Here is a 27,566-nt window from a genome sequence, read left to right as displayed (position 1 = left end):
TTCTAAATCCTCACAACCCTGTAGCTGCATTTCTCACATCGTTATTGGCACCGTCTTATTTCACTGATTAATGCAAGTGTCCACCTTGTGTCCCCCAAAGGGTGGGACGCACTCAGATTATTGGATGAATGCATGCAAGAGGGGAAGAAGGAAGGAAGTTCCGCGAATGCCGCGTCAGGGCCTCCCCCACGAGGGAGAGGCTGGCTGCCGCTTTCCACAAAGCATGTGTCAGAGGAAGAGAAGGGAAGTCGCTGACTCTTGACCCATTCAGACAGAGGAGATGGGGACTGAAGCCTGGGGCAAGGGGTGGGGGGGGGGGCTTTCAAAGGTGTTAAGGGTACTTCTGCAAACACCCCTTAAAACTAGAAGTCTCAGGCCCGTGTTCAGAGGCTATAAGGACTAGGCGAGGGTAGTTCCTTTCCCTTCCCCAAGAGTGCCCACAGCACCAGACCCCTGGCTGGTGACTTCTCCCTGTTCTCTGCAAGGGGCTCAAGTTAGCCTCTACAGCTCTATAGGGGTTTGTCCCCATTCATTCTCTCCCTCTCTCTCCCTCTCCCTCATTCCGCCTTCTCTCTCTCTCTCTCTCACACACACACACACACACACACATTCATCTAAAACCTGGTCTCGGGGGGCCTGGGTGACTCAGCCAGTTAAACATCCAACTCTTGATTTCAGCTCAGGTCACAATCTCATGATCTCACTGACAGCACAGAGCTTGCTTGGGATTCTCTCTCTGTCTCTGTCTCTGTCTCTTTCTCTCAAAATGAATAAATAAACATTAAAAAAATAAATAAAATAGAACCTGGTCTCAGAAAAGTAGAAGAATATGGGAGGGGATCCGATTCTAAGGGCGACAATTTAAAAACAAATCGGCCGTCCCAAACCAGTGGTTATCTGACGGTGGGCTGGTGCACCCTCTCCCAAGTAAGCAAAGAATAATATTCTAGGAAAACATGCCCTGGAGTTCTTCCAGCTCGGCGCGGCCTGGTCAGCGGGCGCCTCACAGACATCATCGTGCCCCGCTCCGGGCACCTGCGAATCGGAGCAGGGGAGTGAGGGTCAACTGGAGCTTTTGTTTCACTGACACCTCCTTACCGAGGTCTGTCCCTGGCACCGCGTGTGGCCGAGCATGGGGTTCAAGGTTACTCGCTCTGCCCTTGAGGGATGTCTGGTCCCACTGACCAGCCAGACGTAGACGATAGCCGTGAGACAGCACCAGAGACTCAAACATGAGGAAATGCTTGCTGACAGTGAGGGTGGTTAAGGGAGTGGACCACCACGGGGGAAAGGCCCCTCTCAGAAGGAACATGGGGATGGAGGGCTGAATGCAGTGCATTACAAGCCTTAAGGGGAGCCCTTGGGATCTGGTAACCCATTTCATTCGGGCTCATCTGCACTCACTTTATGTCCAAAAAAGAAAAAAAAAAAACCCTCACTTTATTCCCCTTTTATCTGCCAACCATTGTTACTCGGGGCATGGTTCCAGGCACCTCAAAGGGATATGAGACTCAGCCTTATGCTCACGCTGCTGACAATCACTGTAGTCTCTTAAGAACTTCAGGCCGAGCCACACGTTTTCATCCGAGAGGACGGGGAGATGCCAGGACTTGTCTCCCATCTCACAAGACTGGGTGTGTGTGTGTGTGTGTGTGTGTGTGTGTCTGAGTTGGTGGCAGTGTGCTATGATGTGGTGTGTGTACAGTATTAGGGTCGGAACAAGGCATGAGGACCGTCTCCCCACCAGGCTGGTGGTGGCACCGAATCTAATGCACATGTGGGTCTAACGCCTCAACAAACAAAAGGTTCCCTTCACTGGGTGGGCTCCAGCGGCCCAGGCAGAAGTCCCGAAAACCAGCTGGAGGCTTTGCGTGGTGCCCCCAAACCTGCGTGTCGCCTTGCAGGCTGTGACCCACACACTTCCACGCCTCGAACCTTCCACTCCTCGTTCCCCTGGGGCCAGCTTCCCAGGAAACCCAATTCTCACAGGGGTGCCCTTGCAGGCTGTGACCCACACACTTCCACACCTCGAACCTTCCACTCCTCGTTCCCCTGGGGCCAGATTCCCAGGAAACCCAATTCTCACAGGGGTGCCTAATCGAGTGAGCTCTGAAGCCAAGCTTCCCATTCTACCCCACCCCCTCCACCCACACAGCTGAGCTCACCCGGCCCAGCCTCTTTTGCAACTTTCCCAAGTCTGTGCACGAGAGGGAGAGGAGGAAAACAGAAGGAAGTAGCTTGGCCTCAATAAGCTCTTCTGCTCCAGAGCCTTTTTCCTCTGAACCGGCTGAGACCTTTGCTCTAAGAGGAGACCCCCAGACTCCGAGAGAGAGAACCGCCCGCCTGCCCTCAGGGGAGGCCAGATGCTAAGCAGCCACAGCAGTAAGTGCCTTGAAAGTTTTTCTCAGTTCTTTGGTCTGTTCCAGCAAGCCCTAGAGGTATTTGGGTTTGGGGAGGGAGGTGGGGAATGGAGGCAGGGATGAGGCTTAGAATCTGGCAGCCGCGGGCTTAGATCCAACCCGAAACCCCCCCACCCCACTGCCCACCAGGGAAACTCCCAGGGCATGGCAGCGAGCCAGGTGGAAGGGACTTCCCCGCCCAGCCCAGCCTGGGTTGCTGGGGCCCAGGCTCCCGGCTCTGCACGGGCCAACAGTCTCAGCGGGAGGACACTGCCACTGGCTCAGCAGAGGAAGGCCAGCCAGCACCCGAGGTCGCCTTGCCACGTCGACAGGGCACCTCCTTGGGTGGAACCCGTTGGCCAAAGCGTCTCATTGGGGAAGGAGAAACTCCTAGAGTAGAAAAGTGTCCTTTTGTCCTAAATCATAAATATGTCTCCTGGCACAGCTCTGCTGTGCTAGGCAAGCCAGTCAACAGAGTTGGACAGATCTGGGTTCTAGTCTCAGCTTGCCACTAGCTAGCTGTTCTTGACTCAGGAATCCACTGGACTGTGATGGCATTTTATAACCTGCAGGGTGCCCTAGAATTGCCAGGCAGCGTGCATTTATAAAAATAACTTCTCTGAGTTCGTCAGCCAATGCCCCACCACACAAGTCCCATGGAAATAGTAACTTGTCTGTACCCTCAGACCTACATAGTGCGGACTCATAGTAGGCATATAGTACCCATGCTGGATGGATGGATGGATGGACAGATGGATACATGGATGGATAGACAGGTGGATGAATGGATAGGTGGATGAGTAGATGGGGATGAATGAATGACTGTTTATTGAAGATTCAATATTCCCAGCATGGGTCAGGCTTTACGGAGGGATAGAGAGGTGGGAGGCACTTTCTTGTCCTCTGGGCACTGAGAGTCTACTTGGGGAGACAGGACTAATACTTCCAAAGAACTTAAAGAACACGAGCACTGAGCCTCCTGAAACCAGAGCTATGGACACACGTCCTGGAGGGGAGCAGGTCTAGACCTGCTAGGATTTAGGAGAGCAAGGCAGAGTCGTGAGCCTTCCCACAGGGCAATAAAGCTTCGTGCTCCATAGATCATTTATTTTCAAAGACAAACTTTATTCCCACGACTGTAAATCCCATTATTTTTAGGGTGGATGCATTTGTCGTTTTCCAAGACGTGGTAGCAGGGAGGAGAGGCACTGAACGTGGGGTAGATGGGAGCAAAGCAGGGAGACTGCCTGCCTCAGGGTTCTCATCTGCCCTGCTCACTGGTCTCCCTCATCCTTCTTCCTTGTCAGCAGAAATGACACCTCGCCTTACCAGCGAGGCCGAAGATTGTACCTCGGTCCTGGTTGGGGCCAGTGGGGGAGGGAGAGAAGGGAAGTAGGATGGTGAGAGCAGACCAAGTCCAAGGGCTCGCGTAAGACTGGCCCCCAAACCCTAGGGTGGTGTGTGTGTATGCGCACACTGGTGCGTGTGCCTGTGTGTGTGCGTGCACGCACGTGTGTGTGCCCAGGGGCATCAACCCAGGCTTTCTTGCTCCTAGGGCCTGAGCTACACCGTAACTTTGGCAGGTGGGCAGGACCAGGGCTCCAGTCTTAGAAGGACTACCAGGCAACAAGGGGAGAGGAGTTAGTCACGTGCAGTGGGGGCTGAGTCACCTGCAGATTCTGGTCTGGGTGGATCGGGGCTGGCTGAAGGCAGGGCCCTGCGTTCCAAGCCTGCTTGTCACTGTTATTTAACAGTAGAGGGTGGTGACTCAGCCTGGCCTCGAAGAGGATGCCCTGGTTTGAAGCATCTGAGGTAGCTGGGTGGGCGGGAGGAGGCTTAAAAAGACAGCTATGGCCGAAGTCCAGCCAAGGGCAGGGCCCAGAGACGTGGGAAAGGACTTCAGCCACCGTCTGAAACCTACACATGCCTCCTCGGTGAGTCCAACCGGTGTCTGCCACCAAGCTGCCTTCCCTCGCCGGTGACACAGTTCTGGACACCCCCTTGTTGCTGCTAGGGGGCAAGGGACCCCTAGGGGGTCCTGGGACCCAAGGGCCAGGCTATTTTAAGTAGCAGCCTCAGCAAATCCTTCCCCTTCTGAGAGTCTGCAGTAGGGGTAGGGGGTCTGCAGCAGCAGCATGCTAGAAGGGCACATCCAGGGGAAGGGGACTAGGGTGGTAGTGGGGTAAAGGGAGCTCAGAGTCAAGGCCAAGGCGAGTCACAAGGATCCGAAGAAGAAAGAGTCAAGAAACACCAAGGAGAAGACATCAAACCTCAGAAGGGCTGGCATGTGGCAGAGGAAGATTGCATGTTCTCTGTGGCCCCAGGAGAAATCCACCCCTAGTGGAGGGAAGAAGCTCTATGGGAGCAGATCCAGCTCCGTCTTTCCATGAACGAGGTCGAGATGGCTCAAGCCCCGGGTGGGGGATCGGAGAAGATGATCTTTGGGGTTCCTCCTACCGCGTGCTGGAGCAGGCTCCACACTGGTAGCTTGAAATCCACCACGGTGGGAGTATCTACCCCACAGAAAGTGGCAGGTGCTACCAATCATATCTCTGCCCCGCCCCCATGCAACTAGTAACCATTCATCTGGGTCTTCCCCCATTGGAGGAGCCTTTTGTGCTAACAGAAATGACACATGCCCCCCTGCAGAATAAGCCACAGCCACAAGTGATGCCCACTTCACCCATGAGGGAGCCGACTCACCAAGGTCAAGCAACTCACCCAAGGTCACAAATGTATGGAGGTAGAATAAGAACGCTGACTCCAAAACTCATGATCACTCCCTGGTACGAGATGACCTCCCTCTCCTGCCCCAGACACCAAAGTGATTTGTCTTGTCAGGACATCACACTCAGATGACTTGGGGTTGTCATCCACCCATGTGCTCTTTTTAAAGGAACTTTAGGGGGTGCCCGGGTGGCTCAGTCGATTCAGCGTCCAACTTTGGCTCAGATCATGATCTCGTGGTTCACGAGTTCAAGCCCGGCGTCGGGCTCTGTGCTGACAGCTCAGAGCCTGGAGCCTGTTCCCCCTCTCACTCTCGGTCTCTCTCTCTCTCTCAAAAATAAATAAACATTAAAAAAAATAAAGAAATGTTAAGTTTCTTTAAGTACATTTGATACTGTTTCATTATGTAACGACTAAGCCTTGTGTGACAAATATTAACACAAGACATACATAAAATAAAACAATAGCCCCTAGCTTCTCATCTACCTTTCCCTACCTCCTATTAATCATTTAGTGTGTATCTATCCACAACTTTCTGTGTATGCAGGACAAGCACAAATAGGATATTAACTATGCAGCCACACAAGCAAGGTTGTTGTTTGCTTTTACGCAATCGAGATCATGCTGTACAAAACGTTCAGGGATGTTCTCTTTTACTTAAATTATTATCACTTTTTTTCTACTTCATTACTCCACTCTTTGTTTTTCTTGATCGTTTACATGTTTATTTATTTATTTTGAGAGAGAAGAAGAGCGAGTGGGGGAGGGGCTGAGAGAGTGTGGGAGGGAGAAAGAACCCCCAGCAGGCTCCGTGCTGTCAGCGCAGAGCCCCGTGCAGCCTCCATCTCACAAACCATGAGATCATGACCTGAGCTGACATCAAGAGTTGGATGCTTAACGACTGAGCCACCCAGGCGCCCCACTTCACTCTTTTGAAAGCCACCTGGTATCCCAGAATCTGAATGGATCATAATTTATGTAGAGAACCTCCTATTGATGGACATTCGGGTTACGACAATGTTCTCCAGCAATCGTCTTTGTACAAAGGTATGTTTGAGCATAGGTCCGTTCTGAGGGTAGATGTCTAAAATTAGACTGTGGCCCGTGCGTATCGAACTTTGCTACTGTCAACTTTCCCTCCAAAAAAGGCTGTGCTATTCATAGCCTATCAACAATACATATTAGTGCTTCCCCTATACACTTGCCAACACTTAATTTCACCATCAGTCCTTTTAATTTGTGCCACTCTCTGGAGGTAAAAAAAAATGGTATTTTTAAACTTTGTATGTCTCTAAAAATTAGTAAGGTTGAGTATCTTTTCGAAGCTGATGACTTTTCATTCATAAGACTTCTGGTTGCTTATTCATATTCCTTGCCCACTGTTATGTTGTATATTATCTTTGATTATCTGCAGAGAGCTTCCCAGGTAGTGGATATTGATCCTCTGTTATATGCACACTCTCTACCCGCCCCGCCCTCACCCCACTTCCCCTTCATAAGCATGTTGGCCGCGCTGTCCCATGTCAAGCCCACGCCACCCAGCCCCGGAGCCTCTCTGACAGGGGCACCCAGTGACAGGTGTGTGATCTTCGTCCTAGTTTTACAGAAGAGACAGTAGAATGAGCAGGTGAGGGTGTGGTCTGCGGAGTTAGGCCTGGATTCCAAACCTAGCTCCTAATCCGGGTCCTACCACTTCTAGGCTGTGTTTTTAGACAGGAACAATTAAACTCCCCTAGACACCTGGTTCTTGAGTGGTAAAATAGAGACCTATGGTGTCAGTCCGGCAAGCTCGTTTTGTGTGCTAGCAATCGTCATAAAACAGCTAACATTTCTTTCTTTTTTTTTTTAATTTTTGTTCATTTTTGAGAGAGAGCAAGTGGGGGAGAGGCAGAGAGAGGGAGACAGAGGATTTGAAGCCGGCTCTGTGCTGACAGCAGCGAGCTCGAGGTGGGACTGGAACTCACGAACTGCAAGACCATGATCTGAGCCGAAGTCGGACACCCAACCGACTGAGCCACGCGAGTGCCCCCGCAAGAGCTAACATCTCTTGAACCTTTAATTGCGGCCGGTAAATATATTATAATAATGTATTGTCTGCGTTAAACATATTATAATAATGTATTCATTCATTTAACCTCACAATGATATGCATAGTTTTGTTTGCACATTCACAAAGTCCTCTATGCAGTGCTGGGCGGAAAACATGTTAGAGGATAGCGTGAGCATCTATGCTCCAGCATGGCAGCTTGTGTGTGAACACATTCCCCTCCAACTAGGCTGGCCAAATCTTGACCTTGGTGGTCAATCCTCACACAACAGCTCTTGTTCCGCAGACCCGTTCCCTCGGCTCCCGTTCGCACCTCTTGTCACTTTGGCCACCTTTCTCTCCATCTCCTCCAACTCTGCTAGGGTTTTGTCGGGGCTCACCAAACGGGAGCCCAGCACCCCAGATCCCATGCACACAGATTCCATGGGCTCAAACTCAAGAGTTCAGGAGGCAACGTGGCACAGAGGAGCCTCCTCTGGCCTTCCATGCAAACGCTGGCTCATCCCTGTACTACCTGTATGGCCTTGGATGAGATATGAATGACTTGGCTTCTGTGAGTCTCAAGACTCATCTCATAAGGCTACCGGGAGGGTTCTCGAAGCAATCAGAGGACGCAGAGCAGCCCCTGCAGGTACTCCGTCAGTGCTGATTCCTTCCCCACTGGTCCCTGCCTCCCTTTGGTCCTGACTCCCTTTCTAAGGGCACTGCATTGGCTTTTAAAACTAGGTTGGAATCTTGTACCAAAGACATTAGGAAAGAGCTCACCATGGCTCCCACTCCCCTTCTGAGCAGTAACTGATGCTTGAAGACAGGTACCTTTCACAAGCTTCTGAGCCACTTCTCCCTTGGCTGGTTTCCCTGTGGGCAGTGACACCCAAGACAAAATGCCAGCCCTGGATAATACCTTGAATTATCTTCCTCTGCCTGTCTGGAGCAAAGAGAATGGTTGCTGAATGAATGAGAGGACCGAGTCCTTGGTCGGACCTCCAGGACCCACCTTAAATCTTACCTCTTCTCCCTGCTTTCCTATCTCCATACCCTTCGCTTCACCCTTCCAAACCATCCACCCTCTCCATTCACCTGTTCTCAGGGTTTTGATTACTTCATCCCCTCCCTCTGAAATATCACCTCCCGCACAACCACATGTCTCCTTCCTTCAGGGCTTCTCTCCCACCCCTGAATTCCCCCAGCACTTTCTCTGTGCCTCTGTTGGGACGCTTTATGCTTTGTCTTTGGTGTAATCACTCAGCCTGTGCCTTCTCCCATGATGACTCCTTAGGGTGGTTTCCTATTTGCTCCATTTTTGTGCTCGTGCTTGTGTCTAGTGCAGGGCTTTGGAATGCAGTGACCGTGTCGGGATTTTTTGAAGGACTGTCGCGGATTACCACGAAGAGGTCTTGCCCATCATGCCAAGCCAGCCCTCCTGGGTTACCGCAGAAGGTCCAGTGACACCAGCTCTGGCTCTTCGGACAAACAGCTCTGAGCCGAGCCTCAAATCACCCTGGGGCCACGACATGGCTCGTGGAGGGGCACTAACAGCCCTACGCCCCTGGGGCCTAGGCACCCCCGGGCAAGGCCCTTGTGGCCAGTGAGTTAGAGCTCCAGTTGATAAAGTATTTTTCAACCAGAAGGGACCTTGAGTCTTTGGTGCCCAACTTGCTCATTCTCTAGTTGGAAAGCCAACACTCAGAGAGGGGAAGTAAATGATCCAACGTCACACGGTGGCAACATGAGAGAATTAGAACCAAGGCCTCAGAACATCTTATTTTGAGCTTTTTCCAGGACCCTAAGGAAACTCAAACTGACCTTTTTGACACCTCAGCCAGGCTGAGTCAGATCAAGGTTTGCTCAGCATGCCTACCTGCTCCGTCCAAGTCTGGAGCACTCAGGAGTTGGGAACTGTATACACATACGTGTGCACGTAAGGGTAGAGCCAAAGAGCCAGTTAAGCACAATCCCCTGCAACAGTTTTGCCTTAGCTTGTTGAGAAATAATAATAATATGGGGCGCTCAGTTGGTTGAGCGTCTGACTTCAGCTCAGGTCATGATCTCACAGTTCGTGGGTTTGAGCCCCGCATCGGGCTCTGTGCTGACAGCTCAGGGCCTGGACCCTGCTTCAGATTCTGTGTCTCCCTCTCTCTCTGCCCCTTCCACACTCTCATTCTCTCTCTCTCTCAAAAGTGAATAAACATCAAAAAAAACTTTTTAAATAATCAATATGTATATGTAAAATGCATACATGCATATATACATGTTTCTTTCTTATAGGAAAGAAACATATTATTTCTTACAGGAACAATACTTGTTTGACATGTGTGTTATTTAAAAATGGAACATGCTAAAAAGCACAGAGAACAAATGTTAAATTGTATAATTTCCCTACCACACAGAATCAACCACTTACGTTTGTTGTATATTTATTCCTAGGCTTTTTTCTATGCAAGTAGGAACTCATTTTCATATATGTGATGGTATCGTATATACAGTGCAGTGTCTTCTGTCTTCTTTTAGACCCTATGGCATGAGCATTTTCCCACATTAGTATGATAGTCTCCAAAACTCCATGTTAATAGTCTATTGTGTGCCATGATTTATTTAACCACTTCTTTGTTGTTGGATGTTTATAAATAATACTGTGAAGAACATTCTTGAACCAGAATCTTTGCCTGCATCTCAGATTATTTCCCCAGGACAAATTCCTAGAAGTGGACGGCAGGAACATTTTTAAGGCTCTCAATACTTGCTGCCAACTAGCTTTCCAGAAACATGTACCAATTATACCCCCACCAGCTGCATTAAAGAAGAGCCTTTTGATTCTGTGATTGCAGCAACACCTCAGGCCGGGGGAGGGGCGCTCTCCCATCCAGAGCCTCTCGGGCAGTCCTGACAATGGACCCCTTGTCCTGCCCCCATCTCCTCTTCCCGCACTGCTCTCCACCCCTGGCTGCTGGTTTGACTGTCCTCGAGGCCTCTGTTCAACCCCGTGCGGTCTTCTTGGCGCTCCGGGCTGCCTCCAAGAACAGGGTTGGTGATCCTGAAGAGTGAGAGATGTGCCTGTCCTGTGGGGCCACCACACTTCCAGCCTTGGGGAGGCCCCGAGGGGAAGCTGAGGGAGGGCGTCAGCATTACTGGTCCCCTATCTCCTTTGGAGAACAGCCCCACTTGAGTCCCGGGCCCAGAGCAGTGATCTGCACATCAAGGAAGGGAAAGTAGAGGCCAGCCTCAGTGACAATGGCCACACGGGACTCTGGCCAGCATGCAGACGACTTCTGTTTCCCTACAGGCTCTGAAGCCCCTCCATGAATCCCCGGAAGAAGGTGGACCTGAAACTCATCATCATCGGAGCCCTGGGGTGAGTAAGCCAAGATCAGCTCAGGGTGTGGGGATTGGGAAGCAGCCCCCTACCCAAGGGCAGTGAGGCCTCCTGCATATTTCCCACCGGCCATGGGTCTCTCTCTGATTCAGAGTGGCATCAGAGAGGAGAGATGGGCAAAAGAGGCTGGGAGTCGGGATGTCTGGTTACTGGTCCCAGGTCTGCCCTAACTCTGCAGTGACTAGCTATGTGGATTAGACAAACCACTTGGCATCCGTCTGTCCTCCCACCTCTGTCAAATATAGGAAAGGCCTGACCTGTGGGACGCTCCACTCTCCGCAAACTTCTCTCCTCATTCGGACTGGTCCCTACTTCTAATGTTTATTCATTTTTGAGAGAGAGAGACAGAGACAGAGACAGAGCACGAGCGGGGGAAGGGAAGAGAGGGAGACACAGAATCTGAAACAGGCTCCAGGCTCCGAGCTGTCAGCACAGAGCCCAACATGGGGCTCGAACCCACGAACCGTGAGATCATGACCTGAGCCGAAGTCCGACACTTAACCAACTGAGCCGCCCAGGCGTCCCGGACTGGTCCTTACTTCTAGAGTCCATTCCCTGATCCCTTACTGCTCACTGTGGTCCTTGGACTGCAAATGTTAGAAATTCAGAATCACAGAGAGGTGGCAGCGAGAGGCGCATGGCAAGATTTGAGAACAGTCCGGGTGTGCGTGTGTGTGTGTGTGTGTGTGTGTGTGTTGTTCACACGTGTTTGGGTTTTTTTCTTCAGTGTGGGGAAGACCTCCCTCCTCCACCAGTATGTGCACAAGACATTTTACGAGGACTACCAGACCACACTGGGGGCCAGCATCCTCTCCAAGATTATCATACTGGATGACACAACTTTGAAGCTACAGGTAAGCTGCTCTGCCTCTCCCTCTTCAGCCCGAGTACCTGAAATCATCCCACATTCCCTAGATGGCCACTCGCACAGCCGTGTGCACCAGGAACTACAACGGTCTAGAGCAGAGATAAGCAAACTTCAATTCATGGGCGAGATGTGCTTCACGACCTGTTTTTACAAATACAGTTTTATTAGAACACAGCCATGCCCATTTGTTTACTTATGGTCTATGACTGTTTTTGCACTACAAAGGCAGAGTTGAGTAGTTGCAACAGACAGTTAGGTCTACAAAGCCTAAAATATTTACTACGTGACCCTTCAAGGAAAAAGAAATGCTGATCCCTGATCTGGGGCGGGGGGCGGGGGTGGGGAGGAAGGGCTAATCCAGATGTTGGGAGGCCTTATTCCTAGTCGCAGGTTCACTGGAAAAGTTGGTAAGTGACCTTGGGCAAGTCATTCCCAGGGTCCAAATCTATCAGGTGAGAATAACTGTGCCTGTCTTGATGGCCCAGGGGGAACATGAGAGCTCAGATGTTAAGTGCTCTTGGGTTGCTAAATGACAGTGCGAAGATACTGTCACGAACACGGGCAACAGGGTTGAGTTGCCCGTGCTTGAAAGGACCACAAGCACCTGTGCCAAGGCTGTCTGCTTCCTGCCCAGAAAAGGACACTTTGACATCATGGCACCCAGCTGGGCCTACCTCCAGGCACTCATCACAGCCCAATGGGGCGGCTGCTCTTCCCCTCCAGATCTGGGACACGGGTGGACAGGAGCGGTTTCGCTCCATGGTGTCCACATTCTACAAAGGCTCTGATGGCTGCATCCTGGCTTTCGATGTCACCGACCTAGAGTCTTTTGAAGCACTGGATACCTGGCGGGGTGACGTCCTGGCCAAAACGATTCCGATGGAACCGTCCTACCCCATGGTGGTGTTGGGAAACAAGATTGATCTCGCAGACCGGCAGGTACCAGTCATACTTTCGTTCATCCACCAAACATTACGTGAGCACCTACTCTGTGCCAGGCACCGTGGTCGGTCCCACACATAGGGAGCTGAATCAGGCACAGTCCTTACTTTAAGAATGTTGCAGCCTAGTAGTGCATACAGACACTTGAAAAACGCCTATGATACATTACGGTAAATAAAATGACGGAGATATACCTTGGATATTTGGCGACCACAGGGAAAGGGCATTTACTCAAACCCAGAATATAGGAAGGGCTTCCTAGGGGAGGTGGGTTCCAGGCTGAAGAAACAGCATGAGCAAAGGCAAGAAATAGCATGCTGTGACTTGAGAAGTGAAAGCAATTTTGTCTAGAGACAGGAAGTGGAGGAATTAAGGCATCAGCGGTAGGCAGGTGGAATTTGAATTTACCTGTAAAACAGTATTTCTTCCCAGGGTCAGGTAGGGGATCACAGTTATCAATTCTTGAATCTGTAAGTTTTCTGGGAAAGTAGTAATATGTCTTTTTATTACCATGGGCATATATTGGATTATCTGGCTATGCAATGGCAAGCAGTCTGCTCCATGGCTGCAGGGACCCCACTCATGTAGGTATTTATTTACCACTGCAGTAGCATTGATTAGAGCTCTTTCCTTATTGCCTACCAATGAGAAAACAATAGAGGCAGACTTAATTTGTAAAAGATGCTCTTGTGCCGAACAAACCTAAAATGACACCAAAAAGAACCATTTGAACAAGATTGTCTTAGTGTTTCGAATAGAGAAAAGGAATGAGGAACTGAGCCATCATATTTGAACTATGTTTTCACAATGGTTCAAATAGAGAAAAGAAATAGAACTGAGGTATCATTTGGAATGATGGATGGATGGATGGGTGGGTGGATGGATGGACGGACGGATGCATGCATGCATGAGGTTCTGACTTTTTCTCAGTGAAATCAGAGGCACCATCTTCTGTTGAGCAGGAAGGGAAAGAGGACCAAGTAGAAGTCTCAAGACTCATAGTGAAGCTCTGCCATTTACTCTGGAGAGCAATCAAGGACAAAGACAAGAACAGATGGGTGACCCTAGGGGCTCAGCTGAAGGAGGAGACCAGGAGTTGGAGCTGGTGTCTGGATTGTTTTTCCCCAGCAGCCATGTATGGGGTGAGAGCCAGGAACAAGGGACCTGGGACTAAGGTTCTTCCAGACGAGAGTAGCTGAAGAGTAGAGGTGTGAGGGCACTGACAAGCCACCCAGGAAAGAAGAGAGCCAGGGGAAGGTTTGGAGGAACAGCAGCTAGCTGCAGTGTCCAAGGCAGAAGGGCAGGACAGAAGGAGTGAGGACAGGTGGAGGTGGAAGGGAAGGAGACTGTGTCACCGAATGGGAGACCAGATCTGATATTTGACAGAGGTCCTGGGTCAGGCCCTGGGAAGAAGAGACTGAAGTGGAGAAAGGAAGCATTCTGTTGGAGGGGCAGAGGAGGCTACCTTGAGAGGTGGAGACAACAGGATTAGCACGGAAACAAGCAGGATGGAAAGAGCCAGTGATAACACGAGGGGTGGAGGGGACCATCCACGCCTCAGGGGAGGAGCTTTGCTCTGCAGAAAGAGAGGAAGAAGAGAGATTTGAAGGCACCAGGGAGGCCCCAGCCAAGCTCATCGCCATCTCTGGGGTCTGCGGTGAGCAGGGTGTAGACACAGCCCCCACGGGAGAGGGCGACAGGGGGAACAGAGACTCCAGGAAAAGCCAGGGCTCAGCCAGGACAGGGAGGTGACAGAGGACCCTGGAGGAGGGAAGTGAGGGGAGTTCTTCTTTCCACAGGGCAGCCCCGGGACGGGGACTGGTAGAGTAGGCATCAGCAGAGGTGGGGAAAACGCTAAGCAATAATGAAATGAGGGCAGGGAAGTAGACAGGAGGAACCGTGAGTGAGGAGAGGTGACGCCGGGACACCACTGCCCTCCAATGTCCTTGTTTTGCCCCAGCTTAGCAGAGGGCTTGGGGAACAGAGAAGGCCCACCGGGAGGCATGCTCTGGGCTCACTTGAACAGAGGTGAGCGCATACGAGCCTAGCCGAGAGCTATCTGAAGGAGCGCCTTCTCTGGGCTCAAGTCCGTGCTTGCCCTGGGCCAGCTCCAGGGTCCTCGTCTGTGAGGTGCAGACCAGACACAGATTCCATGAGGTGGCTGGGGACTTAAAAGAAATGATGGCTATGAAGCATTTGGCAAACTTAGCCCACAGAAACCATCGTTACCTTCCCTCTTACGTTCTCCAAGGGATGAGCTGGGAAAACACAGGAGTTTTTCTCACCTAATAAAAAGGAGATAAATGTTTAAAAGTCTACTGCTAGATTTAGGATGAGTAAAAAGTTCTGGAGTTGGATGGGAATGATGGCGACACAGCAACGGGAATATGCTTTAATGCCACCAAACTGTGCACTTAAACATAGTTAAAATGGCAAATCCTGTGTTTATGTAGGTTTTAGAACAATAAAATATATATATATATCTCACCAGAATGATTTTAAAGAAATTGCTGACTTTGATTTTTTAAAATCCCTATTCCTTCTACAGAAGGCAATAGTGAAAAAATACTAGTTTGCTAGAAAGAACAGTTCTGCAAATACCTGTGCTATGAGGGATTTATTCACTAGGATGTGAATCCTTTGCTCTATGTTCAGGAAAGCAGTTTCTGACTGATCACTGATTCATAACATGGGGATTATATTTTCTGAAATAAGTCTCAGTTATTTTTGGTAGTGGTTTCAGATGTATTTGACACACTAATGTTAACATTCATACAATTGATCGCTTAAAATGCGTATGAGATGCAAAAACATCATAAATAAAATTATGCGAATTGAGCTAGTTTTGTCAAACATTTGGCCTCTGATGAACAAGCAGATAACAGGAGAAGCAAAATGTTAATAGTATATATCGTCAGCCCAAAGCCAAATTAACAGAAGGAAAGCTTTCAAAAATTTCCTATTTCCCAAGTCCCCAAGTACCGCACCCTGAGTTTATTTCCACAGTCAGAGCCTAAATTATAAAGAGCTATTATTTTATAAATAAATAAAGAACAAGATGACTGAGACAATGATGAAATTGTAACAAGATTTGGAAGCAAATAGTGAAAAGCGCTGTCTGGGTGGCTTTCTTCCCAGGCCCGCTTGCTGGGGTTCAGTTTGGGAGAGGAGAAGGGGCATCCAAAAAGAATGTTAATTTGCAACATAATCTCAACTGACATTTTGGAGCGCGACTTAATCATTCCATATAAACCCAACAGAGAAAGATCGGGGACAAATGAGATAAAACATCTGTCACAACCAGGCACCAGACAGGCCCAGTCACTGTCCAGTGGGAGAAAAGGGAGCGGAGATCAGCGGGTTGCAGGTGCAGCCTTGTCCCCCCAGCTCTGTTGCCAGGTGACCTTGGGCACTAATCCGGGCATCTGCTTCTCGTGCCATGAAGTATAAAAGATCTCCCTGCATCCTGGAGAAGCAGAGTCCTTTGGCTTCTTTTCACTTGACTATGGTTTTTACTGCAACCCCAGAACATCAGTGATGTGCTCAGCAAAATGCTCATCACCTGGTGGGGTGGAGGGTGGGCAGGGGGAAGGCACAGTGAAAAGCCTGAGTCCAGTCCTCACACTTAAGGACTTTAAAAGATAGGAAGCCCTTTGCATTTCTAAGGCCCCATCAAGGTACAGCGTGTTAATTTCTAATACTTATTTATTTGTGGGTTACCCTTGACGCTTCCTCCAAAGAGTTCAGAATGTTCCTGAGCTGTGAACCTTCTTGCCTGCTCACCAGGCCTTGGGCATCTGTGCTCCATGGAAGGGAGCAGTCCTGGCCAATTCTGGACCCCTCCCCATAAAGGCAGGAAGGTCTTGGAGATTAGAGGCCAAGACTAAAAGGCCTGGGGTTTCCCCCCAGAACCCAGGCACGGGGTATGGAGGTGTCAGCCAGTTCGCCAAAGGGCAGGCTGCTTAGTCGACCTAAGGGGCTGCACCCTCCAGTCTCACATGGCGAGCCTCCCAATGCCAGGCAATACTGGTGTCAACAGAGGCTCTGTGGGAGGCCACCATGAGCCTCCGGTGCTGCCACTCGTGAGACCAGGGAGCCGAGACAGTCACGCGTTTAATCGCAATGAGATAGTCATCCTTAGGACCTGCAGGAGGGAGGCATTCTCTGATTGCCCCCTGGCTGTGCTGTCTTCTGGGAGAGGGGCAGAATGTCCTTTCTTCAGGATAAAAAAAACCCTGGCTCCCTTAAGCACAATGAAATCATGACTACAAAGTACCAAACACAGCCAATGTTCCATATATGGCCATTTCTTCCTCCCTGAAATAATTCATTAGGGATTAAAGTCAATGGTTCCAATTGTCTTTGGAAGTAACTCCCAGGGCTCTCAGGAGTTTTCCAAACCAGCACGATCAAACTCTGATCAGCCGTTTGCATTCGGGTAGAGATGTACTCATTCTGCCTGTACTGAGTGGCCCACACTGCCAGGCCAAGAGCTGAGGAGACCGTGAGCCTGAGCTCAAGGAATCAATGGTCCAGTGGGAGAGGGAGAAAGGGTACTGTTCTCCTGCAGTGCCCTGCAGAGGGCAGTGCCCATGCCACAGGAGCTCTGAGCTGGATGGCAGTGCAGCTCTGCCTTTCTCAGCTGTGTGATCTGAGGCAAATCGCTGAACCTCTCTGAGCCTCAGTGTTCCGATCTCTAAATTGAGCCGGTAAGACCCATCTCACAGGGTCATTGGGAGGATTGAATGAGTGAAGATGACAAGATATCTAACACAGTATCTGGCTTATCAACTGTTCCTCGGACTCTACCCTGGGGAAGGAGGGTTAGCAAGGACCTGAGTCTCTGCTCAGCAACAGACCTCCTGGGCATGGGCCCTGGTGAGCCAGCCCAGGGGAAGGAAGCCCTCCACCCCGGCTAGTGTCTATCATGTTTATCTTATAAAGGGACTGAAGAAGGAGCCTTAGGAAAGCAGCATATAGTACGTTGGGCTCTCGTTCTGCCGAGCCTGTGTTCAAATCCTGCTCAACCCCACACACTCTGAGCACGTTTATATTCTCCAGTCCTCAGTTTCCTCATCTGGAAAACAGAGCTCACAAAAGCCCACCTCCTAGATTTACGTTAAGAAATACGCATGTGAGGGGCTCCCGGGTCGGTTAAGCGTCCGACTTCGGCTCAGGTCATGATCTCACGGTTCATGGGTTCGAGCCCCGCATCGGGCTCTGTGCCGACAGCTCGGAGCCCGGAACCCGCTTCGGATTCTATGTCCCATTCTCTCTCTGCCCCTCTCCAACTTGTGCCCTGTTTCTCTCCGTCTCTCAAAAATAAATAAAGGTAAAAAAATAAAAATTAAAAAAAAGAAATAACACATGTGGAATTTCAGACACATGGAAGTTTCTCAATAAATGGGAGAAGTAGTGGGGATGGCGAGACACGATGGTGGTAATGAGAGTGGGCGCTACGATGATGGTGGCCATGGTGATACATACAGTGATCATTTCTTCCCCTCACTCAGGTGCCCCAGGAGGTAGCCCAGGGCTGGTGTAAAGAGAAAGATATCCCCTACTTTGAAGTCAGTGCCAAGAATGACATCAACGTGGTACAGGCCTTTGAGATGCTGGCCAGCCGGGCTCTGTCCAGGGTAAGTGGCTATGGTGGTATCATCTTCCAGGGCTGCCCCGAGGATGGGAAACTGGGGAGCTTCAGAGAACAACACACTGGACTCAGGTAGGGATGCGGGTAGGACTGGACGGCTCATCGTCTCGATTAGTTGCTGAATGGGCTCGGCAGTGCTCTGGTTCTGGAACCCCAGAGTGCCAGAAGTCTAAACCTACCTTGGGTTACATAGTTAGTGGTCCCTCGGTCCGGCTGATGATCCCTTGTGGAGTTTCTAAAATACACGCTTCTGTCCCCCCCCCACCCCCGGAGACATTCCAGTGTAGGGAGGGTTTGGGAGCTGCTGGTCTAGTTCAGTCCTGACTGGCGAGAGAGGCCCCACAGCGCCAAGCATTTGTCCAGATGGACGATCAGGTCTGCAGGAGTGGCTGACATCCTCCAGGCAAAGAGATGGACAGCGGTGGGCCCCCCGTGTGGAGTGTGTCCTCTGTGGCCGGCAGCGTGTAGGGCTCGGGGACCCTGGCTCTCTGGAAGGGAGCCCGATAGGCCCATGTGTGGTTACCGTACAGGTGCATGGCGTGAAAGGATTTGGTGAGGTGGCCCCAGCGGCAGGGGGAGGGGAGGCACGCAGCCCAGCTGTGAGGGAAGGGAAGGGGGACGAGGGGAAGATCAGGGAAGGCTGCCTGGAAGCAGTAACAGTGTTTTCTTCCCCTTCCAATATGGAGTCTGGAAACTCAGAAAAGGGTTCGAGTCATTGGCGCAGGGAAGGGCTCAGCTTGTCTCATTCTTCTGCCACATTTAATCACGGTGGGCTTCTCAGGAGAGGGGGAAAGCTCATCACAGCAATGATTTTGAATTGAAGAAGGGAGGATGGGAGATGGGGGGTGTCCCCGACGCGGAAGTGCCTGCCGTCATTGCGGTCGACCGGCAGCCTGGCCCCGTGCTGCCAGCTGCCCTGGACGGAAGTGCTCCGTGGCCCCGTCTGCGGTCGTCCACCAAGGAGAGAGGCAGCAACCACCCCCAAGAGGCTGCCCAGGGAGAAGCCTTAATCGCAGGGTTTGGCCGGACACAGGCTATATTCGTATGCTTCCCCTCCCGGCCCCCAGCCCTCACTGTCTCGTGTTAAAAGGAAGCAGGGGATGTCCGTCTCTAGCACATGACCGAGGGCTGTGGCTTTACGATACAGGCCGTAACGCTGGCTCTTAAGCCACAGATGTGCCTGCTCATGCCACTCCCCTGGAAACTGAAGAAGGTTGTTTGACCTTGTATGGTGATAGATGATAAATGATCCTGCACCAACACAGAACAGTGATTGCCAAATGCTGAGTCACGGAGAAGTTCCATCGGCCCACAGCCAGTGTCTGTGTGTGGTCAGCATCTGTCCTTTCTGAAGAAGGAGCGTCCTTTGTTCTCTTCTTTTTAGTATTTTTAAAATTTACATCCAAGTTAGTTAGCATAGAGTGCAATAATGATTTCAGTAGAATCCAGTGACTCATCCCCTACGTATAACACCCGGTGCTCATTCCAACAAGTGTCCTCCTTAATGCCCGTCACCCGTTTAGCCCATCCCTCCACTCACAAGCCCTCCAGCAACACTCAGTTCTCTGTATTTAAGAGTCTCTTGTGTTTTGTCTCCCTCTCTGTTTTTATCTTATTTTTGCTTCCCTTCCCTTATGTTCATCTGTTTTGTCTCTTAAATTCCACATGAGTGAAATCATATGATATTTGTCTTTCTCTAATTTTGCTTAGCATAATACCCTCTAGTTCCATCCATGTTGTTGCAAATGGCAAGATTTCATTCTATTTGATTGCCGAGTAATACTCCATTGTGTGTGTGTGTGTGTGTGTGTGTGTGTGTGTGTGTATATACCACGTCTTTATCCAGTCAGCTGTCGATTGGAGTGTCCTTTATTCTTAAAGTTACATCTTTCTTGCTGTGTCCACTTTATGAAGCTTGTCTGCTTGGTTGTTGTTATTTTATTTTTTGTAACGTTTGTTCATTTATTTTGAGAGAGAGATTGAGAGCACAGGGAAAGGGCAGAGAGAGGGAGAGAGAGCAGGCACTGTGCTGGCCACCAGCACAGAGCCCAACGCGGGGCTTGAACTCATGAGCCACGAGATCATGACCTGAGCCGAAACCAAGAGTCAGACGCTCAACAGACTGAGCCACTCAGGCACCCCTGTTGTTGTTGTTTTTAATATCCATCCTACTTGGCCAAAGAGTGGCTGAGCAACCCTAGGTCAGTCCCTCACGTTGATGGGGGAAACTTACTGATGAGAAGTCTAGAAGTCACAAGTGTGGTATCCACAGCGAAACTGACCTACATTTGAATCCTGCCCTGGTGTTTTTGAGTGGACCCCTGGGCATATGACTCCTCTGAGCCTCAGTTTCCTCATCCATAAGATGGAAATAATGCAATCCTGTAAACACTTCTTGAGTTGTCAGGCTAGGGCTGGAGATACGGACCTCAGGGGCTCTAAGGTCAGGTAGAGGAGTAGGATATTCACAAACAGGTTGTCACAGAGGTAAGTGCCACAGAGGGGGCAAAGTCAAGGCATGGAGATGACTCAGTGGTGGCTGGTGGCGAGGGTGGGCAAGGATGGTCCCCAGAGAAGTGGCATGTGACTTGGGTGTTGAAAGACAAAGCACAGTTTGCAGGTGGCCACGGGAGGATGGGGGAGGGGCAGGCACAGGAGAAGGAGAGAGAGAAGGGCACGGCCAGAGGCCCAGGCACCAAGCCACAGGGCTCATGTGAGGAAGCAACTGTGGGTCCATCTGTAAGAGGAGGAAATGTGGCATGCAGGAAAGTGGGGGTGTGGGGCGAGCGATGAGGCCCACAAGGTCAACAGCACGGATCACGAAGGCTTAGAGAGCCCCCACCAAGCGCCTGGACTTCACGCAACGGGCGCATGGTGTCCAGACCGCGCTGCTGGACCCGAGGCACACAGGGGCTCACCTGGCACCTTGAAGCCCCACAGGGTGTGCCTTTTCCTTAGAAACGTGGAGGAGAAGTATTTTCCCCTTAAAACAGAACAACCATTATTTACTAGAGCATAGACTGTAAAACGCACGTGCACTTTTAAAGTGAAACCGGAGTTTGCACACCTGTGTCGTGAGGTCAGATGAGTTCTCAAAGACATTTCCGGCAAGGGCCTCTCCCCTCGTCCCCAGGGAGGTGTCGTGCTCACGGTGCTGGAGGGTTTGAGGGGAGATGTGAGAGGCGGCAAGGGGAGGAAGCCCCAGGCTGGGGTGGGAGGACCTGGGGCTCTGAAGCCGGGGAGATCTGACTGCAAATCCTGACTCCCCCTCTGACTCACAAGTCACACGGCCTCCCTAAGCCACCACTTCCCTGTCTTTAAAGTACAAATAATATCTTCCTAATGGAGTTGTTGCGAGGACCAAGTCAAACAATTCCTAGTACAGAGAAAGCATTAAGTAAAAAGTTGCTGGGGGCGCCTCAGTGGCTCAGTCGGTTAAGCATAGGACTCTTGGTTTCGGCTCAGGTCGTGGTCTCAGGGTTCCTGGGTTAGATCCCCACTCTGGGCTCCACGCTGACAGCCCGGAGCCTGCTTCCAGTGTTCTCTCTCCTGTTCTCTCTGCCCCTCCCCCACTCACACCCTCTCTCAGATAGATAGATAGATAGATAGAAGGCAGCTGTTTCAAAATGGAAGCTGTGTATAAGGGTTTTCAGCAAGGGAGTTTTCTGCTTCATGGAAGATGGGCTCAGTGGGTGGTTGGGAAGGTAGTGCAATAGCCCAAGCCCGAGAGGATGGAGATGGCAGGACAAGGTGAACTAAACAGATGTTGGAGGTAGAGCCTCAGGGGCTCATGATGGTTGAATGTAGGAGAGAAGGAATCGGGAGCTATTCAGCTTGGCAGTCAGATGCACGATCGCTCGGACGGAATGCTCGGGACCAAGCTAGAGAAGAGAGGGGAAAGCAGGAGCATCACGGGAGGAAGGGGGTGATGCACTCAGTCCACGGGCCACAGGACATCCACACTTCCCTGAAATGCCTGAGCTCTACGGTGAATTCTGGTTGGAGTGATTTGTGAACATGGCACCAGAATAGGTACTCGGGGAACATTTTGAAAAGAAAAATGGTAGGTGGTTACTTTAGGGTCCCACTCTGCCCACTTTCTTTTTCTTTTTTTAATGTGTATTTATTTTTGAAAGAGAGAGAGAGAGAGATGCGAGCAGGGGAGGGACACAGAGAGAGGGAGACACAGAATCCGCAGCGGGCTCCGGGCTCCGAGCTGTCAGCACGGAGCCCGACGGCGGGGCTCGAACCCACGAACCACGAGATCGTGACCTGAGCCCAAGTCGGACGCTCAACCGACCGAGCCCCCCAGACGCCCCCCAGTCTGGCCGCTTTCAAGGACTAGGATACTTAGTTATTCCAAAATGTGATACGAAGGGACACCACCTACTTAAGGGGATTGGCACGGATGAGATTCTGCTCTTGCCAAGCTGGTAATATACCATCCCTGCTGGGGCTGTCAGGCCCTGCCCCTGTGGCACGAGCTGCAGCACGGAGGCCCGGCTCCTGAGGGGTAATTGGGGAAGGACGTCATCGCCATGCCCAGGAGGGAAGCGGGCTGGCTAGCGGGTAAGCTGGGTGGAATCACAGGACCTTTCTGAGGTCCTCCAGGTGCAGGGTCTAAAGGCAGGTCCACAGAGGCGACCAGGCTTGAAGGCACAGGCCGGCACAGTCACATCCCTTAGGTGCAGTAGGTGCACGCGTGAGGACACTTCCGGTTTGCTCTGCACTGGGATGCACATCTGGCCAAGAGGACGGGGGCCTGGAGAAAAGAGCTACACAGGAAACCCAATTACGGCCCGCTGGTTGCTTAGAAGTTTTGTGGGAAATCCGAGGAGCAAGATGACGCCGTTATTACCTGCAATGGTGTCACAGATGGGAAGCCCTCCGGTGATCTGGACCTGGGGACGTGTGAATGTTATCGGGTTCAGAAGGCCGGCGTGAAGGCCTCAGGCTTCTCCAGTGTAATGAGTGAGGAAGTTTCTCACCCCTTCCAGAGGCAGAACCCCATGCGAATCTAGAAAGATCTAGAAAGAGTGCAGAGGAGCTCAGGAAACTCTGTGGCTGCTCGGGAGGCCCCACACCCCCTTCCCTGCAGGCTGGTGCTGCGGACAACGGCACGGTTTCTGTTCATGAGGGGCTCTGGGGCCCCCCGCTGGGCCTCGGGTGAACCTGGGGTGGGGGGGGCACACTCAGGGGTGATGAAGCAACAGGGTCCAAAGACCCAGTTAGGGAAGTTCCTGATCCTGGTCATGGTCTCTGGCTTGAATGGTGACAGAGGGACCCACAAAGGACAAAACAGAGAATGCTTCCCAAACCTGCCTTTCAGGGAGAGTTGGGTCACCAGGGTAAAAGGGGCTTAGACAGTGATGCTCTGCCCTCCCTTGTCCCTCACTGGGAGATCCGGAAGTGTCGGGATTTTAACCACATCAGCTCCGTGGCGTGAGAGGGCCCCGCACACAGCGGCAGGGTCCAGGTGGAGGACGGGACACGTCCAGGGCTGCAGAGGCTGGAGCCCACACACCAGGCCTGGGAGGTGCTGGGGACAAGGAGCCACCTGGCCCCATTTTGTCTTCTCAGGCTCCTTGGGTGGGACACTGCTCTCTCAGGGTGAGAGCCGGGGAAGCCCTGGGGTGCCCTGGGTCAGGTCTGTAATCGGTGGGCTAAGATCCTCCCCAAGAGAGGAGGAGATCAATCTGGGGTGTGGGGACATCTCCAGAGAGATAGACCTTCATTTGGAGGGCATACACTGCCCCCCAACCCCTAGCACTCATCCTTCCTGTTAAAATAAACATATATAAATTCTAATAACTCTAAATAATTTGCTGAGGGGGAGTGCTCAGTCGGTGAAGCAGCCGATTTCGGCTCAGGTCATGAACTCACGGTTTGTGAGTTCGAGCCCCGCGTCGGGTTCTGTGCTGACAGCTCAGAGCATGGAGCCTGCTTCGGATTCTGTGTCTCCCTCTCTCTCTGCCCCTCCCCGGCTCATGCTCTGGCTCTCTCGCTCTCAAAAATAAATAAACATTAAAAAATAATATAATAATTTGCTGAGCGATACTCAAGGCCCATCACGGAGGCTGACTAAGGAGGCCCTGAGACCCAACCTGGGAGGACCGAGAAACAGGGACTTTCAGGAAACAAACTATATGAAAAAGGGCTGGATCCCAGGCCCCGCACCATGACCTCTGCATGTGAGGCTAAATGACCCCTCAGTCATGGGGCATCAGGGGACCGTCTCCTGTGTCTCAGGAGCTACCATCATCAGGGTGTAGCAAGTGAGGCCTGACGCCATCTCCTAGGACAGGGTTGTGACATTCACCAGTGGTGATGGGTGCTGCTCGGTGAGGGCCACTGACCCACACAATACCAGCTGTGGGGGAGCACGGATGCCAAGCCCAGTGACTGGTGAGAGCCGGGCAGAATAAAGACATGGGGTCCCTTTAAGAAGAGACCCTTTAGCCCTAGTATTCATCTCCTGGAGGAAGGGCCCCCTGCCCCACCTCAGCCTCACTCTGAGCCAAGAGGTCCTGGGAGAGAAGTGGCCGGCTTTGTTGGGACACAGGGGTTTGGGAAGGTAACAGAGAGCCAAATAGTCCCAGTGGAAAGGCTGAGTTTATCTGGGGGAGGACAGAGAATTGACTGGGCTTCTCAGGTGCCAGGGGTGGCCGTGGGGGAGGCTGGGAGGCAGACATGGTGAACGAAGGGTGGGTGTGGGGGTGTTTGCGGGGAGAGGTCTCCAGCAGAAATCAGGAGAGGGCTGTCATCATCTCTGCCGGAGGTCAGATGTCACCTCAGGTGACACTTTCAAGGATTAGGTGACACTGGCCACTTCCATGCTCCTTCTGGAGAATGGAAAGTTATGGGACCTTGTTGTAGGTCAGGAGATTGGTGCCACCCAACTGCTCTGGGCTCCTGGGAAAAAGCTGGAGGAGGAGGTGAGGACAGAGGAGGGTGGGGAAGACCAGTGCCCCACCCCCACCCCCGCTGTTAGTTTCCTAACAACGCAATGGGGAGGGGACAAAAAAGCCCAACCACCGTTGGCCAGTGAGAAACAGAAGGCAGGTGGGCATCTTTGCCTCTCAGGATGTGAACTCTGACTTCTCTTTTCCTTCCCCAGTATCGAAGCATCTTAGAGAATTACCTCACAGACTCCATCAAGCTCTCACCGGAAGACCAGTCCAGGAGTAGATGTTGCTGATCTTTCAGACTCCCGCTCTGATGCCCAGACAAAGCCTGCCCACGGCCTGGGCATCCCGGCCCCCACCAGCCCTTCCCTACCCCTTCCCACCCCCACCCCGTCTGCCCAAGCCCAGCCCAGGCACTACCCTCATATCTGTGCTGGGCCCAGATCAGAGCACAGCCCCTGCCTCGGGCTGAGTGTAGTAAGGACAGGGCTGGGCCCTCAGGGGCCCCGATGGAACCCAGAATGTCACAGCCAAATCTCGGGCCGGGAGGAGTCACTGTTCCCTGGCTGGCTCCAGCCTTCCTGCTACCTGCCCTCCCCAAACACACTCTCGCTCCAGAACGCACATCTCTGCAGACAGGCCACTGTGTCTGGAGTCCCGTTACGTTCTCCTGGGGACTGGCCTTCCTCGCCCATACTGCCACGCACCCGCAAAGCCACGGCACAGCTTTGGACAAGGGTGCAGCTCAGGCCACCCCGGCTACCAGCGCCAGAAAGCGAGGGCCTGCCTCAACCCCTGGTGGCCACTGTGCAGGCCTGGAACGATACTCCACCCCCTCCAGGGTATAGGATGGAGGGAGCCCAGGAGAGGCACCCGGGACGGGCTCATTCCTCTCTGCTGGATGCGCAGACAACTCCTGTAAATCTCTCCGAGCCTCAGCTGGCTCATCTGTCAAATGGGGGTGGTTTGTGTCCTGCCGACCTCAGAGTATATGGTTTCAAGGACCAGAAGCTCTGCTTAAACCTCAGTTGCTCTTGTTGATATGCATTTATTTATTTCTCCAACAAGTATTGTTGAACATCCGCTATGTACAATGCGCCGAGGTCCAGTGACAAATGAAACAAACGAGGACCCTGCTCTCCTGGAGCTGGCTTTCCGATTAGGGAGAGAAGCGATAGGCACAGAATTTAAACAGATATTTTCAAATAGCAGATGAGTGCTTGGACAAAGCAACCGAGGTAATGGGATAGAAAGGGACAAAGACTGGGGTTGGTGCTGTTTCAGACAAAGTGGTCCAGGAGGGTTTCCCTGAGGAGGTGTCATTTGGCCCCAGGACTAGAGAATGAACAGATGACTTTCATTAGAGATCTGGACAAAGAGCATTCCATGGAAAGGGAGCAGAAAGAGCCACGGCCCTGAGGTGAGGACAAATTTTCTGTGTTCCAGGAACAGTGAAAGAACTTTCATTTACCTGAGGACTCAAAGCTGCTGTCCCAGAGACAAGCAAAAGGGATCCTGCCCCCTGAGTGGCTCCTTGATGCTCTGCTGACTGGCCACCAGAGGGCAGCAGTGCTCCTTCCCTCCCGTGCCGAGTGGCCAGTGGCTTCTCCATGACCCTTGAAGAAGGGCTTTTCTCTCTATGCTGATCCTCAAAGCTTGTGCTCAGACTGGGGGCATGTTTGGTCCTGCGAGATTTATGGGGCAGGAGAATCCCAATTTCTTACAGCTAGTAAGAACTGAGCCAAAACTGTAACATCAATGATTCAGGCAAGAAATCCACGTAAGTGACAAATACTAGAATTGAGGGACTTGGAAAACTCACGGACTCCCTCTCCCTGCAGATTCTTCCGGCAACAGATAGCATAGACAGGACCCAGCCTGAAGAGGGTGGGCAAAATGACCACTCAGAGGCTCCCAAGCCACATCCATGCCCTCCATGGAAGTCTCCTGTCTACACAGAAGTATCTGGCCCTGAGCTCCGAGCAAAGCTGGGATGTGAGCCCAGGACTTCTGATGGCATCTGACTCCGAAGATACTCCCAGAGGCAGGGGATCCTGCAGGGGCGAAGGGGTCAGCAGGAGAGTCTGGGGAGCCTCGTCTGCCCACCCAGCTGTGGAGTAAGGGCTGGCTCACCCCGGGCAGCGGCACGGATCTGGCAGAGAGCAGGTGGCTGGGAACACGCTGCCGTCTCTGTGTCCTTCCTGGGAGTGGCATTCTACACCTCACACAGGCTCTCCTGGGAGTGCATCGGACCGTGGATGGGATTTGTGGCGTTTGGGCTTCTGTATCCTGTGTATGCGGCACCAATGGACGTGTGAACTGTTTCAAAACGTGTGCAACAAATAATAAATGTGTCCTCCTTTCTTTTTATCCTTTTTGGTATTTTGTTATTAAGTTAAAAAAAAATAGCAGCATGTTTCCATAGTGCAAAATTCAGGGTAGACAACAAAAAATGAAATAGGACAGCTTACATAACAGGAGGGGCCCAGAGCAAAATGAAAATACCCTGCCCTTGTTCAAAACCGATGAAGGATTTCAAGACAGTAACAGTGGATCGTTAATTCTAGCCCAGGGTCCTTAGGAGAGCAGGGTACACATACCTGTGAAGCCTGTCCCTGAGGAAGTAGCTATGTTTTCAGGGCCCTCCGGAAT

General features: G+C 51.6%; 1 protein-coding gene across 2 annotated transcripts; it reads left to right on the top strand.

The window, feature by feature from the left end:
- Positions 1-2,176: 2,176 nt before the first annotated feature.
- On the top strand, positions 2,177-27,566 carry RAB7B (RAB7B, member RAS oncogene family). Of its 2 annotated transcripts, XM_049634508.1 has the most exons (7): positions 2,180-2,382; positions 6,994-7,194; positions 10,457-10,525; positions 11,274-11,400; positions 12,138-12,353; positions 17,870-17,995; positions 25,127-27,566. In XM_049634508.1, exons 3-7 carry the CDS (start codon positions 10,473-10,475, stop codon positions 25,205-25,207), a joined length of 603 nt encoding a protein of 200 aa, XP_049490465.1. In that variant the 5' UTR covers positions 2,180-2,382; positions 6,994-7,194; positions 10,457-10,472; the 3' UTR covers positions 25,208-27,566. The 2 variants fall into 2 exon arrangements, with proteins under 2 accessions (XP_049490464.1, XP_049490465.1); XM_049634507.1 differs by lacking the exon at positions 25,127-27,566 and having other exon boundaries at positions 2,177-2,382; positions 17,870-18,241.

Source organism: Panthera uncia, chromosome F1 (assembly GCF_023721935.1).
Source record: "Panthera uncia isolate 11264 chromosome F1, Puncia_PCG_1.0, whole genome shotgun sequence".
Lineage (NCBI taxonomy): Eukaryota > Metazoa > Chordata > Mammalia > Carnivora > Felidae > Panthera > Panthera uncia.
Note: the sequence above shows the minus strand (reverse complement) of the source record. Positions and strands in the feature narration are given on the sequence as shown.

Coding starts and splice junctions, on each gene's coding strand:
- RAB7B (XM_049634507.1), top strand. CDS start 10,473: ATGAATCCCCGGAAGAAGGTGGACCTGAAACTCATCATCATCGGAGCC. Junction 11,401..12,137: donor ACACAACTTTGAAGCTACAG/GTAAGCTGCTCT, acceptor CTTCCCCTCCAG/ATCTGGGACACGGGTGGACA. Junction 12,354..17,869: donor TTGATCTCGCAGACCGGCAG/GTACCAGTCATA, acceptor CCCCTCACTCAG/GTGCCCCAGGAGGTAGCCCA.